This window comes from Triticum urartu, chromosome 2A (assembly GCF_056163025.1).
Source record: "Triticum urartu cultivar PI428250 chromosome 2A, HENAU_Tu73, whole genome shotgun sequence".
Taxonomy (NCBI): domain Eukaryota; kingdom Viridiplantae; phylum Streptophyta; class Magnoliopsida; order Poales; family Poaceae; genus Triticum; species Triticum urartu.
In genome coordinates this window covers 695,429,157-695,443,195 of record NC_141874.1, presented here as the reverse complement: position 1 = coordinate 695,443,195, position 14,039 = coordinate 695,429,157, and the positions used below count along the sequence as shown (strand labels likewise).

At 48.0% G+C, this 14,039-nt stretch overlaps 1 protein-coding gene across 1 annotated transcript; it reads right to left on the bottom strand.

Moving 5' to 3' along the window:
- Window positions 1-13,057: 13,057 nt before the first annotated feature.
- Window positions 13,058-14,039, bottom strand: LOC147986857 (pathogenesis-related protein 1-like). Its single transcript, XM_087544979.1, has 2 exons — window positions 13,721-14,039; window positions 13,058-13,609 (listed from the first exon to the last, which is right to left on the bottom strand). Exons 1-2 carry the CDS (start codon window positions 13,905-13,907, stop codon window positions 13,314-13,316), a joined length of 483 nt encoding a protein of 160 aa, XP_087401105.1. The 5' UTR covers window positions 13,908-14,039; the 3' UTR covers window positions 13,058-13,313.

The window sequence follows — 14,039 nt, the reverse complement described above, 5'->3', positions numbered from 1 at the left end:
AACGGCAAGGAATCATAGAAAACCATCAACATGAAGAAGTTTCGAATTTTCCGTAGCTTTTCAGCGGTATATTATTAGCCCCATTCCGATAAAGTTTGTAGAAATTAAGGCAAAAATATGTTTTTAGCCATTTTCAAAACTGACATAAAACCGTAATGAATTAGGAGAAACAATATATACAAAAAAAGTTTCACATTTCTTCAAGCTTTCCAACGCCATATCATTTCCTGCATTTGGACATACTGTTAAAAAATTAGCTCGAAAATACGAACTTGGTGGAACTTGTACCGTTTTCTAAATTACTTTTAAACCGTTCAAAATTAGAAAAAACTTTTAACATGAAAAAGTAGCGCATTTTCATAAGCTTTCCAACGCCATATTATTTGCCTCGATTGGATTAGCTGTTTAGAAATAGCATCGAAAATACAAACTCGGGTGTTTCATTTGCGAAATTCTACGATTTTCCGAATTACTCTTTAACCATAGGGAATTAGAGAAAACTTTCAACATGTGGAAGGAGCGGTTTTTCAGCAGCTTTTCAACGCCATATTATTTGCCCCATTCCGATAAATGGTTTAAAATGCGGTCGAAAATACGATTCACGTTTTTTGTATGAAGAAAAAACGATTTTCAAAACTGCTCTTAAACCGCTTACATTTTGCCAAAAATTTATGTTGGGTCATGATACTGATGTCTATAGCTTTCGAATGGTATATCGCAAGCCCCATTTGGACAGCTTTTAGCTGAAGTTCAACCTCGTACTCGGGGAAGGTCAGGCGCGGTACTCGGGAAGTTCATGTTGTGATCAGAATATTATTCTGATCCCGTGATCAGAATAGTGTTTATATATATATATATATATATATATATATATATAGTGTTAGTATTCATCACCCAGGGTGCAGAATAAGTTATTCTTCACCCGAGGTAATCTTACGATCATTTCATAATTAAATTATGTTTTGAACTCAAATAGTTACATTCCTATTGATTCACTACGTAAAATTTGACATAAGAAAATAAAAATATAGGTCATAAGATAATAAAATTTGCAGTTTATGTGTATTTTAGACTATGTTTTTACGTTTGTAATTTTACATAACATAAAATATTTTTACGGTGATTATATATTTTTTCTTACGGTCCCTTTTTGCGTCGGAAATAAGACAAAACTTACGGAACGTAAAATTACGGTGCATTGATGGTAAAATAGAGGGGGGTGAAGAATAACTATTCCTCACCCAGGGTGACGAATAGCGCGACCCTATATATATATATATATATATATATATATATATATATATATATATATATACTTACCTTTGTTCTCCTCGAGCTGCCTCTTGGCAAGGCCGAGCTTTTTCTCGGACCGCTCGAGGTCCTGCTTCAGTGCGGCGACCTCCGCAGTCAGTGCGGCAGAGGTCAGCAGCGAAGCCTGCATACACATACAGACATACTTATATTAGACTCCTGCAGATATTATTTGATCCTCTATTCGGCTTTTTTTTGTGAACACCAAACAGAGCATCAGGGGCTACTGTTTATGCGGTAATATTTTGCTATATTTTAAATACTTACCTCAAAGCCTGTTAGAAGGATGGCACAGGCTTCAGTCAATCCGCTCTTGGCGGACTGAACCTTCTTGATCACCGCACTCATAATAGTGCGGTGCTCATCGTCGATGGAAGCGCTGTGAAGCGCTCCCAGCAGGTTGTCCGGTGCCTCTGGATGGACAGAGGTCATCGGCATGGGCGGCTTGCCCCTCTTGAAAGGGGGCCGCCTGCCAAAGTCCAGAACCACTGGAGGTTCTGGCGCGGCGTTCGGCTGGGGGCCGAACTTGGAGCCCTGGGGAGTCTTGCTCCCTTCGCGCCTAGAGTCCGGAAGTTCATCTTGAGGCGCCTCCGGAACTACATCCCCCCGGCTCGGTGCCCCTTGAGACAATACCTCGACATTGCCCGTAGGGCAAGGAGAGGAGGCGGTTGGAAGTGTATCACTATCCATATCCGACGAGTCCAAGGAACCGTCCGACGACCATACGTCGATACGGGCTTGGGGCGGACCGCATAATCATATTCGACGTTAAGAGAAGCAGTGCAACAAAAGTATGATATGACTTACTCTGGTATCCGAATACTTACGACTTCTCCAGGGGCTTGGCCCTAAGTAGCCACTCGTCTTCGCCGTTGACGGCGGTGGTGGAGCAGTCCGGAAGGAGAGTCCTTCCCTTCTTGGACCCTTCGGCCTCCCCAGTTGGGGCGGCCTTCCTTTTCTTGTCTCCCCCGACTGGAGGGGGAGAATCTTCATCTTCCTTCTCCTCGTTTTCACAGGAGGAGTGCGTCTCGAAGTTATCGGACGATGTGTCCGATACCACCTGGTGCCGGGAACTCTTTCGGGTTCCCGTGGCCTTCTTCTTGGTCTTCTCCGGCACCTCATAAGGAGCCGGAGTCCGCATCTCCGTCAGGAGAGCGTCTGCAGGGTCTTCGGGCAGAGGGGCCGGACAGTTAATCTTCTCCGATGTCTCCACCAAGTCCTGTCAAAGGCATGGGAGCTCAGACCCCGCACATGGTTAAAGCTATGGGAAATAAATACCCTACCAGATGTACAGAACTTACCGGATTCGCAGGGCGCTTCGCGCTTAGCTCGCGGTCCTCGGTAAGAGAAGGGGGGACCTCGGCGCCCTTGAACAGCACCTTCCAGACGTTCTTATGCGTCGTGTCGAAGAGCTCACGTAGACTCTGGTGCTGGGCCAGGTCAAACTCCCATAAGTTGAAAGCCCGTTGTTGACACGAGAGGATCCGGCGGAAGAGCATGACCTGGACTATGTTGACAAGCTTAATTTTCTTGCTTGTCATGTTCCGGATACACTTCTGGAGTCCGTCCAGCTCCACCGATGAGCCCCAAGACAGGCCCTTCTCCTTCTAGGAAGTGAGCCGCGTGGGGATTCCGGATCGAAACTCGGGGGCCGCCACCCAGTTGGTGTCGCGCGGCTCGGTGATGTAGAACCACCCCGATTGCCACCCCTTTATGGTCTCCATGAAGGATCCCTCGAGCCATGTAACGTTGGGCATTTTTTCCACCATGGCCCCGCCGCATTCCGCTTGTTGGCCGCCTACTACCTTCGGCTTGATATTGAAGGTCTTCAGCCATAGGCCAAAGAGGGGCCGGATGCGGAGGAAATCCTTGCACACGACGATGAACGCCGAGATGTTGAGGATGAAATTCGGGGCCAGATCATGAAAGTCCAGCCCATAATAGAACATGAGGCCGCGGACGAATGGATGGAGGGGAAACCCCAGTCCGCGGACAAAGTGGGGGAGGAAAACCACCCTTTCGTGAGGTTCCGGGGCAGGGACAATCTTCCCCGTGGCTGGCAGCCGGTGCGCGATATCCGCGGCTAAGTATCCGGCTCCACGTAGTTTTTGATGTGACCCTTCGGGATGGAGGAGGCCATCCACTTGCCTCCCGCTCCGGACATGTTTGGAGAGAGTTGAGGAGAAGGATGTGGACTTGGGCGCTGGAGCTCGAGTGCGCGAAAATGGATGAGCAAGGAGGAAGAAGGCGTGGGTAGAAGAAGGTGAAACCTTATCCCTTTATAAGGGCGGACGAAACTATGCGCCCCCACCAGCCTGGTAAAACTCGCTTATCCCCAAGCGCCGTAATTGATGGGGCGGTTGGGTTACCCACGTCCGTATTGATGGGAATCCCGTAATAAGGGGACACGATCTCTGCTTCGACAAGACGTGCCAAGGAAACTGCCTCACGAAACACGCTGAGACAGGTTATGAAAAACGATTCGAATAAAGACCTGGCTGTGGTGTGATGCCACGCTACGGGGTACGTCAGCAGATCAGATTTGTGGAAATATTATTCTCTCTACGGTGGTATGTGGAACTTGTTTTGCAGAGCCGGACACGATCCTTGTGTTCAAAATCTTCTATGAAGTATTCGGAGGAGGAACCCGCCTTGCAATGCCAAAAACAATCTACGCGCCGGACTTATCGTCATTGAAGCCTGGTTTAGGGGCTACTGAGGGAGTCCTGGATTAGGGGGTATTCGGACAGCCGGATTATATCCTTTGGCCGGACTGTTGGACTATGAAGATACAAGATTGAAAACTTCGTCCTGTGTCCGGATGGGACTCTCCTTGGCGTGGAAGGCAAGCTTGGTAATCCGGATATGCAGATCTCCTTCCTTGTAACCGACTCTGTGTAACCCCAGCCCCCTCTGGTGTCTATATAAACCGGAGGGTTTTAGTCCGTAGGACAACATACAATCATACCATAGGCTAACTTGTAGGGTTTGGCCTCTATGATCTCGTGATAGATCTACTCTTGTACTACTCATATTATCAAGAATAATCAAGCAGGGCGTAGGGTTTTACCTCCATCAAGAGGGCCCGAACCTGGGTAAAACATCGTGTCCCATGCCTCCTGTTACCATCCGCCTTAGACGCACAGTTCGGAACCCCCTACCCGAGATCCGCCGGTTTTGACACCGACAGGCGGCGTGCAGCACGGCGGGGCATCTGGCTCCGGCGATGACCGAGACAGTACCATAGTTGTACCGCTCGAGCATGCAACTCTCAAAACGGGCCCCTCTTTGTCCGGTGGCTGCATGGCTTCTCTAAAGCCTACATCGTCAGGCGTGTTCATATCTTCTAGAACTCGAGGACGAGCTAGGGCTCATCATGCATGCAAGGAAACAAACCTCCCCAAGGGCGTGAAAGAGCTGTTACTACAAGCTTAGTCGTACGGGGAGAGCAGCAAGCTAGGATCTAATCAAGTCTACAGAAGCAGTGGTTGTCATGCATCAAGAGAGGGAGCTCTTGGAATAAATAAATGAGCTGGAGAGAGTGTACTGACTACTAAGGGTGGGAGAACGAGCAGGGTGGATCGGAATGACTGCTAACAGCGGTGGACTTGGTGGACAACAGACGCGGCAAACTAGGGCAAAGAGCAAACCTGCTAGCCTCTCTGGCATTTGGCCTACCTGGAGGAGCTAAACTGCAGAGCCGGTCGTGGACGATGATGATCACCAGCAACGGGAGGTCGACTGTCGATGGCGGCCGTCGGCGATAGGGCGATCGTCGCTCGAGCAGCAGCAAGGTCGTTGGCGGCGGCACGACAGGGTGGCCACTAGCGAGTGGTGTTGGGCGCCCTTGCCGCCGGGAAGGCGATGGCAGCAGGGCTCGATGGTGGCCGCCGGCGTCAGAGCGATCACCGGCGAGGTTGTGGGTTGCCGCCCTCACACTCACTCAGACCGGTTTCGGGGGGGTCCGGGATGCCGATATATCTGACCTGGAGTTTTGTAAAGTATCATAAAGCAAAAGGAATAGAATATGGTAACCAAAGGTTCACTCGAATACAATTCGTGTGAGTATAGGGGTCAACATGGATGTCCACGGTTCGATTGCTAGAGCCGGGACTGGATCGATTGTTCGGCGTGGATGCCAAGGAGACTACTCTGGATCCGTACAGCATGGTTTGTTTAGCGATGATGACAACACTGAGGTTCCGCATAATTTTTGCATGCTTCGGCATTAAACCTCTTGGATTTGTCCGATGGGTCTTTTCGGGTTTCATCATTCCTTGCAAAGTTGGAGCTGGCATGGTGGTTTTGCTGGTGAGAATGAAATATGAAGGTGCCCATATCGGGGGGCTAGGGCAGCGCATGCCTTGCATATTTCTCTTGTAAACCTTGTTGTCAAAGTTGGAGTACCTATTGTTGGCGCTACGGTGCTTGTACAGATGTCGCGAGGATAGCATCGTTGGTGATTGTGTGTGGCAAAGTCGGACTAGCTGGATCAAAGGCGGTTGGTGATGACCTTGGTGCTTATGGGCAGTCTTGACGGTTGTTCTCTTATTACCGGCGTATCTGTAAGTTTGTGTCGGTAGTAATATTGGTCGGGGATTCCCTATTGGCAATTGTCATGCTACATGACGATCGGCCTTTGTGCGCATAATTTTGGTTTTCGCCTGATTTTACCCAAATTAACATGACAACTCTGTTCTATTTAATTAGTTGATTGAGGCCAAGGCCTCCGTGTAAAAAATCCAAAAGATAAACTATGTAGTTTCTACATGATAAACTTCCGATCTATTCATAATCAATCATGAGTAAAGAGAACATCAGAGGTCACAAAAATTATAAGAAAATTATCACCTAGGAACGACTACAAGCACTAGATCAAGCCAAAGGCACGACGCCGTCATCGCCCCTCCCTCACTTGAGTTTCGCAAATCTTGTTATAGTAGACAGCCAGGAAGCCATCGTGCTAAAGCCCCACAGGACCAACACACTAGAGTAGCAACCATCACCGATGAAGAGAATCGTAGATCGAAAGGATCAAACGTCATAAGCACCCAAAGAAATACTAGATTAAAATAGATCTTCTAAAGACCGGCACCGACTGAATCCCGGGAAATCTGGTGAATACACACCTCCAAACGCCCTCCAACGATTGTAGATGCACCATGGGGATGGGGATTGAATGTGACCAACATGATTCCTATTGAGGGACATCGCCACCATCATATAACCCCAACCAAGAGGATGAACCTAACAAGAACGAGAGTGGGGTCCCTCCTGCCGGCGGAGGGTCGAGGTCCTTCGCACCTCCACGCACTACTAGGAAAAGGCCTACTAATGGCGCACCAGTTTTGCCTACTAATGGCGCACTACTGGTGCGCCATTAGTATCACGCCACTATTATTTTTTACTAATGGCGCACCACGCAGTGCGCCATTAGTATAGAACACCATGCGCCATTAGTATGCCTCCCAGGGGGCCATATTTAACCATGTGCTTTGGCATACTAATGGCGCACTGTGGGGTGATGCGCCATTAGTATCCTTTGGCATACTAATGGCGCACTCTGTAGTGATGCGCCATTAGTATCCTTTGGCACACTAATGGCGCACCTTGAGGTGATGCGCCATTAGTATGAATATTAAGGTTTTTTTACTTTTCTGATTTTTGCATAGGTTACAAAATATATTATTGGACAGAATATAGACAACAGTACACAGCAACAGCAGATTCATCGAATACAATAGAAGATTAGTCTCCAAATACAATTCATCATATTAGTCTTCGAATTCAAAAGACCGAACAAAGATAAAACATTACAAGTCTCGAGACCGCGAGTATCGAGTTTGTCTTCACATTACAAGTCGATATCGATCATCTAAACTACCATCACATAGAAGAGAGCTGCGGTCATCATGATGAGCATCATCGCGATGAAACTGGTCTTCATCCGGTTCCTCCAATGCTCCCTCCTCTCTCCCGCTAGATAGCGGGCGTATCTAGATTCCGCCTCCGCCCTAGTGGTGTACCCTTTGTAACTGTTACCGCTGAAACGGTGAACCTGTCTCCGACACTCCTTCCAGTCGTCGTAGACTCCGGGAACCTTACCCTTGTACACGACATACGACGGCATCTCTATGCACAAGCCAAACAACAGACCATACATAAGCAATATATAAGTATGCAACAAAAGGATCGAAAGAGAAAAGCAAGACATTAATATCACGATTCATGGTCCTACTAATAAATAGCATCGATTACATCTAAGTTGAACGACTGTCCAAACCAAAGAGACATACAATTCATTAAAGTTTAATTACAACATGAGCCAATCAATGTTTCAGAACTACACATCACTACTTTCGACTCGACTCATTGGATAGGAGCGTGGATGAAGCCGCCGTCTGTCGTGATGGTCATGAAATCGCGGGCGTTGTCAGCCTGCATTTGTAGCGTTCCGTCTATCTCACTGTTGGACGGTTGATATCTGAGGTAGAACTGTCCCGAGGTATGAAGGACATCTTGATGGATGATGTCCGTAAACTCCGACTGAATGCGAAAGAATTCTTGTCTGATGTCCGCATCCTGGATTGCCGACAAGCTCGCGGCCCAATCTTTGAGATTATCTGGTAGCAGAAGGTGATGATGGTCCCTTACGATCGCCCACATGTGATGGAGGGCGTAGTAGGCATCCTTCTGACCGCCAGGCGGCTGCTTGATGCAGCAAAACTTAGTATTGTGGGCGAACACATGCTTGCCGTACTTACGAACTGCCCTGGTGAAGGTGCCTCCAGATTTGGCGTAGCCGGGGAGAACATCATCAAGAACTTTCTTGATATTTGTGTAGTCTATCTTGGAGCCACGGTTTGGGTCAAAATACGTGGCCATGGAATATTTCGGGCTTAAGAGGATGAGTGTGCAATGTGTGTCACTGCACATAACACGGAATGTTAGAAAAAAAAGAACGATCGAAATCTAAGAAATCATATGTTACGGGGCGGTTAAGGGATGACTTACTCGGGAAAGTAAGCCACAAGGAAGTTATCCTTATCTGGGTTTGCCAGAATGACGGCTTCGAGGTGTGAACTCCCGAATTGGCGGTCCCCAGCGCTGCTCAAGAGCTTGGCACGCATGTAGAAGGGGTCGACTATCACGATGTCCGGGGTCTTGTCTCTAATGATCCGCATCTTCATACTCAGCGAAAACAACCGAACGAAGGTGTAGTGCAGCGGATGAAGGTTAAACATAGCAAAGATGTCATCAAACCGCAGGACGATCGTACCCCCGACGGCGCCAACCACAAAGCCCTTGCCCTCTGGCACCTTGGCCACGAAAACCAGGTATGCCACATCATTATCTCTGAGACGCCTCTTCTCCAAAGAAAGAACACTGTCGTGCAGACTCCGCATAGCACCGGTTGCAGCATTGAGCATATTTGTCGGTAGCATCGCCCTACCCGCCACATGCACCCTCCTCGAGATATCCTTAGGTGAAGGTGGCCCGTCCTGAGCACGGATCATACTCGGTGCCGGCTGGCTCGCACCGGCGCCCTTTTTAGTCTTTCGTTTCCGGCTCTTCTTCTTGATCTGCTGTAATGGGACCGAGTTCTGCTCAAAGACCGCCTTCTTGAGCGTGTTGGGGCTGATAATATTTCGCACCTCAGCTATCTGAGGCTCGGTGAAGGCGGCAGCTGGAGGCGTCTCCTGAGAACTGAACGCCAGACGACGCCTGTTGCAACTGGGTTTCTCCGCCGTACCAGCTAGATCGCGGTCGTCTTGGTTGGGTTCTTGAGAAGGAGGCCCGCAGAACTCGTCACCGTACCCACGTTCGGCAAAGTACTTATCGACGTTCGTAAATGTACCGTTGTCGTCATCCGGCTCCTTGCTTCTTCGGGGTTCGGTTTCACCATCGAACAAATCCTTGCGTTTCCTCCACGGGTCATCGTCGCGAAGCCACCTTCGATGTCCCATGAAGACGGTTTTCGAAGACCTGGGATCTCTATCTAGCTGGCGATACGTTGTGTCATCCATGCACCTGACGCATCCAAAAAATCCATGGACCACCTGCCCCGCGAGATATCCGTAACCGAGATAGTCGTGCACCGTCGTGAGCAGTGCGGCTCTCATAGGGAAATATTCTTTCTCTGTGGCGTCCCACGTATTGGCTGGCATTTTCCACGGCGTGTCTAGCTCCTCTTTCAGCAGCCCCAGATACAGATTGATGTCGTTCCCTGGTTGTTTCGGCCCTTCAATTAGCATACTCATGTGAATGTACTTCCTCTTCATGCACAACCAGGGGGGAAGGTTGTACATCCACACAAACACAGGCCAGGTGCTATGTGTGCTTCTGTGGCTGCCAAACGGATTGACTCCATCGGTGCTCGCGCCCAGCACGATGTTCCTTGGATCCTTCCCAAATTCTGGGTGTTCGAAGTTCAACGCTAGCCACTGGCTCCCATCCTTAGGGTGACTCAGCATCTTGTCTTTTTTATTTATCTCCGGATCATTTGCGTCATTTTCTCGCTTCTTCTCCTCCCTATCCGCGTGCCAACGCAGGAGCTTTGCTACCTTAGGGTCCGCGAAATACCACTGCAGACGAGGAGTGATCGGAAAGTACCACACCACTTTTCGAGGAGCTTCCTTCCTCTTCTTGTATCGAGTGACGCCGCACACCGGACATATGGTAGACTCCGCGTGCTCGTCCCGATAAATGATGCAATTGTTCATGCACACATGGTATTTCACGTGCGGTAAATCCAGAGGACACACGATTTTCTTCGCCTCCTCGGAACTGGTAGGGCACTTGTTCCCCTTGGGAAGACGTTCATGCCAGAATGACATGTTCTCGTCGAAGCATGCGTCGGTCATTTTGTGTTTTACCTTCATCTCCAGAGCATGAGCGTTACTTTCAGGCGGGTATCCTCGGGCCTGCATCCTTCATACAATGGAGTAACCGCGTCTATCTCCAGTTGATCCAGCTTGGCTTTCTCTCGGGCGGCAGCTCTTGCGTTATCCGTCTGCTTGAGAAGCAGCTCTTGAATATGAGGGTCCTGCACCCAACCCATCGATGGTCCATCGTCGTCTGCTCCGCCGGCATCTTCATCTTCATGATCATGCCCTTCGTCTGCTCCGGCATCTTCCTCATCATCATGTCCGGCATCTTCTACATGATGACTGTGTACAGCATCACCGTCGTGATCATGTCCTGGAGATTCTTCGTCTTCTCGCCTGCCCGAGTCACGGTGGTTGTCTTGCTGCCCTTCCTCATTTCTTACCCGGCCTCCATGGACGACTTCATAGTCATCTTCATCACCTTGCCACCGATAGCCATCCATGAAACCACGCAAGAGCAGGTGGTCCCGCACCTGCCCGGAATCCGGGTCCGCAATAAGGCTCTTCAGCTTGCATCTTCGACACGGACATCTTATCTCCATCTCATTCTTTTGAAGCATCTCGGCCTTCGCGGAGCTCAAAAACCTATTCACGATGCCTTCGGTCATCGTGCGGACTATGGTCGCCTGCGGGGTAGAGCAAAACGATATTTTAGAACCAAGAAAATTTTTGGCATGACTTTCCCTAAAAATAGGACCAAAAAGAATGCATAGTGCCAAAATTCTCGCCGAAACGGAAATGAATCAACATTCCGGCAAAATATTGGCAACTATCGCATTTCAAATACCGGTACCTGCAAACACAAACATATATGCAACACCACAAACATATGCAACACCACAAACATACATAGATCTAGCTACGCCACAAAAAGTGCATGTGCACGTTGTTGGAGCGAGTTAGGGAAAAAAAATAGATCTACTACATGAAGATAGCTTTCCCCTTACTTACCTATCAAAAAAAGGTAATTTCACCACTTAATTTTGATGAATCTATGGTGCAAATGAGGTGAGGAGAAGGAGGCAGCCGACAAGCTTGGAGAAGGAGGTGGAGGGAATGAAGTGGGGAAAATGAGTGTGTAGGTGTGGCTGTCCAAAATATCTAGCTGGTCCCAGGTTGGGTGGGTGGGTGGTGCGCCATTAGTAGCCCAACATACTAATGGCGCACCGGCCTGCTGGCCGTGCGCCATTAATAGTTTTGCAAAATAATAATAATATATATATATATATATACTAATGACGCACCGTGGCATAGTGCGCCATTACTAGTGTAAACTAGTAATGGCGCACTGTGCCACGGTGCGCCATTAGTAGTTTTGCAAAAAACAAGAATAAAAAAATACAATAGTGGCGCACTCTATGGCTGGTGCGCCGTTACTAGTTAGAACTAGTAATGGCGCACTTTGCCTGGATGCGCCATTAGTATGTTTGGAAAAATGAAAAAAAAATTGTTACTAGTGGCACACCTTGTGTCTGGTGCGCCATTAGTGCCTTCCACACTAATGGCGCATCGGCACATGATGCGCCATTAGTATATAGTAGTGGCGCACCACTTCTCTGGTGCGCCATTAGTGTCAATTTTATCTATAGCCCTTTTTCTAGTAGTGACGGCCCAAAGGCCATCAGAGATGGGGCGAACCGGCGATGGCGCTGACGGGAGGAGGAGGAAACCCGATCGCCCTGGTTCTTTTCTTGGGGAGGAGGAATGAGTGTGTTTATCTTTAGCTTTATCCTAGCTTTGTCAAATAAGTAGCGATTTTAGTAGTTCCCAATATATTTTGGAACCTCAAAATGGAAACCAACATCATAACAGCAAGCAAAATGACCAAAGTTTGATAGGCAGTTGGGAGGAAGGTATCAAATCGGATGAGGGTCTCTAGGCTAGGAGGAGCGATGAAAAGAACATCCTATTTCAGTAGACAGTAGAAGAGAAACAAATACTAATTTTCCATTAGTGTTGCAAACTTATATATTCCTCGTACCACGATACTTCCTAATCTATCGATGCTCTTTAGTGTGTGTGTGGGTGGTGGTGGGGGCTATCACAACTTCTCAGTTGGCTCTCTTATTTTCGGCGATATTATGGGCCCCTCTAACCTGTTTAGTTTCTCGTATGATATTCCCACCCTTGTGCCCATGGCTCAAACGGAATTTTTTAGTCTGATAGTTAAAAGGAGTCACGGGAGAAATGGACAAAAGATTACGGAGTCTCAAAATAAAAAAATTAAAAGGCAAGTAAGAAGGTTGTGGTAGTTTAAGGACTCCTGATACAATTTGCATTTTATTCATTACACACAAATGTAAGTTCGCTTTGAAAAGGGGATACATGAAGAACGTGGATTTCACTTGCCAACAAGGACCCAATAGATTATAGATGCACTTGTCGAAAAATGGTGCCAAAATAAAACACAATGACATGTCAACTGTCTCTTACAACTTGAAAAGAGAAAACGAAATTATGTTCGACTCCCTCCCATTCTAAATATAAGGATTTTAGAGATTTTAATTTGGACTACATACATAAGTATACAAACGTATTTTAGAGTTTAGATTCACTCATTTTGCTACTTATGGTATCCATATTAAAATCTCTAAAAGGATTTATATTTAGAAGCAAATGGAGTAGCAAATAAATGCCTTTCTTGGATTCCTATAAACAGACTTTGATGACATGCAAACATTTTTCTTTTTTGCACATAAGAGTGTTTAGTTTTTCTATTTTCGGGAGAGTGTTTAGGTATTTCACATACATATAGGATTTGTGTAAGAGGTCGACACATAAACTTCCAAATCCAAAAACTCCCTCCGTTCCGTAATTCTTGTTGCGCTTTTAGGTCAAAACTAAAACTATGACAAGAATTATAGAATTGAGGCAGTATATAAGAGTGTTTAGGTATTTCACATAAGCAAGCACCAATATCATCAAACAACAGAACCCTTTGGTAGTTACAAATACTCAACCTTTTAACTTCTCACGTCCACACTCTGGCGGTGCTCTCGCGCTCGGCGTCACTATTATAGCTTAGAGATTGGAGCAGCTTTATTACATCGGGAAGAAAACACACGGAATTCAAACTAGGGACATCATAATCATGTATGATATCTCTCAACAGATTCAGTTGTAGGCGTCGGGGTTGGCGATGAGGTAGGCCTCGGCGGCCTTGAAGATGGCGGTGACGGATTCCCTGGCCTTGGTGATTTCGTCATTCACCTCCACGCCTGGCAGCAGCTTGTACGTCGAGTCCACCTTCACGACGCTCCCGCCGTTGGCCGCCGGCTCCACCTTGATGTGCGACGTTGCGGTCTCGATGGCCGAGCCGATGCCGCCGCCCTCGATGAGGGTTGACTTGCACTCACACTTCTCCTCGTCCAGGAACTCTAGCCTCTCCTTCATGACGCTAAAGGGCATGGCTGCATGATCAACTGCGTGTTATGCTTCCGCTTGACCATGTATAGATACACGCCGGATTTCTAGACTGAGGTGACACGCATGGGTTGTATGGGATTGTGATGCGTTCGTACCTGAGGTAAAGTTGAACTGCCTGACGCTGCCGATGCTGCCTTCGCCGTTGACGGGATGGGCGCTGGCGACGATGTGGGGCGCGAGCTTGGGTGCCAGAGTGTGCCAGTCCATGACGCCGGCACGGAACAGGCGCGGTGCCGCGACTGAGGACTCAATCTCGTGGGTCCAGCTGTTGGTGGAGGCCATTGCTGCGGCGATCAACTAGTTAAGACGGGCAGGCGCGAAGGCTATGAGCTCAGTCAGAGCGTTGTGTTGCTAGTGCAAAGTAGTTGCAGTATGTTGCAGCGGCTGCTTGGTTGCCCAGAGCGTGCGCGGCGA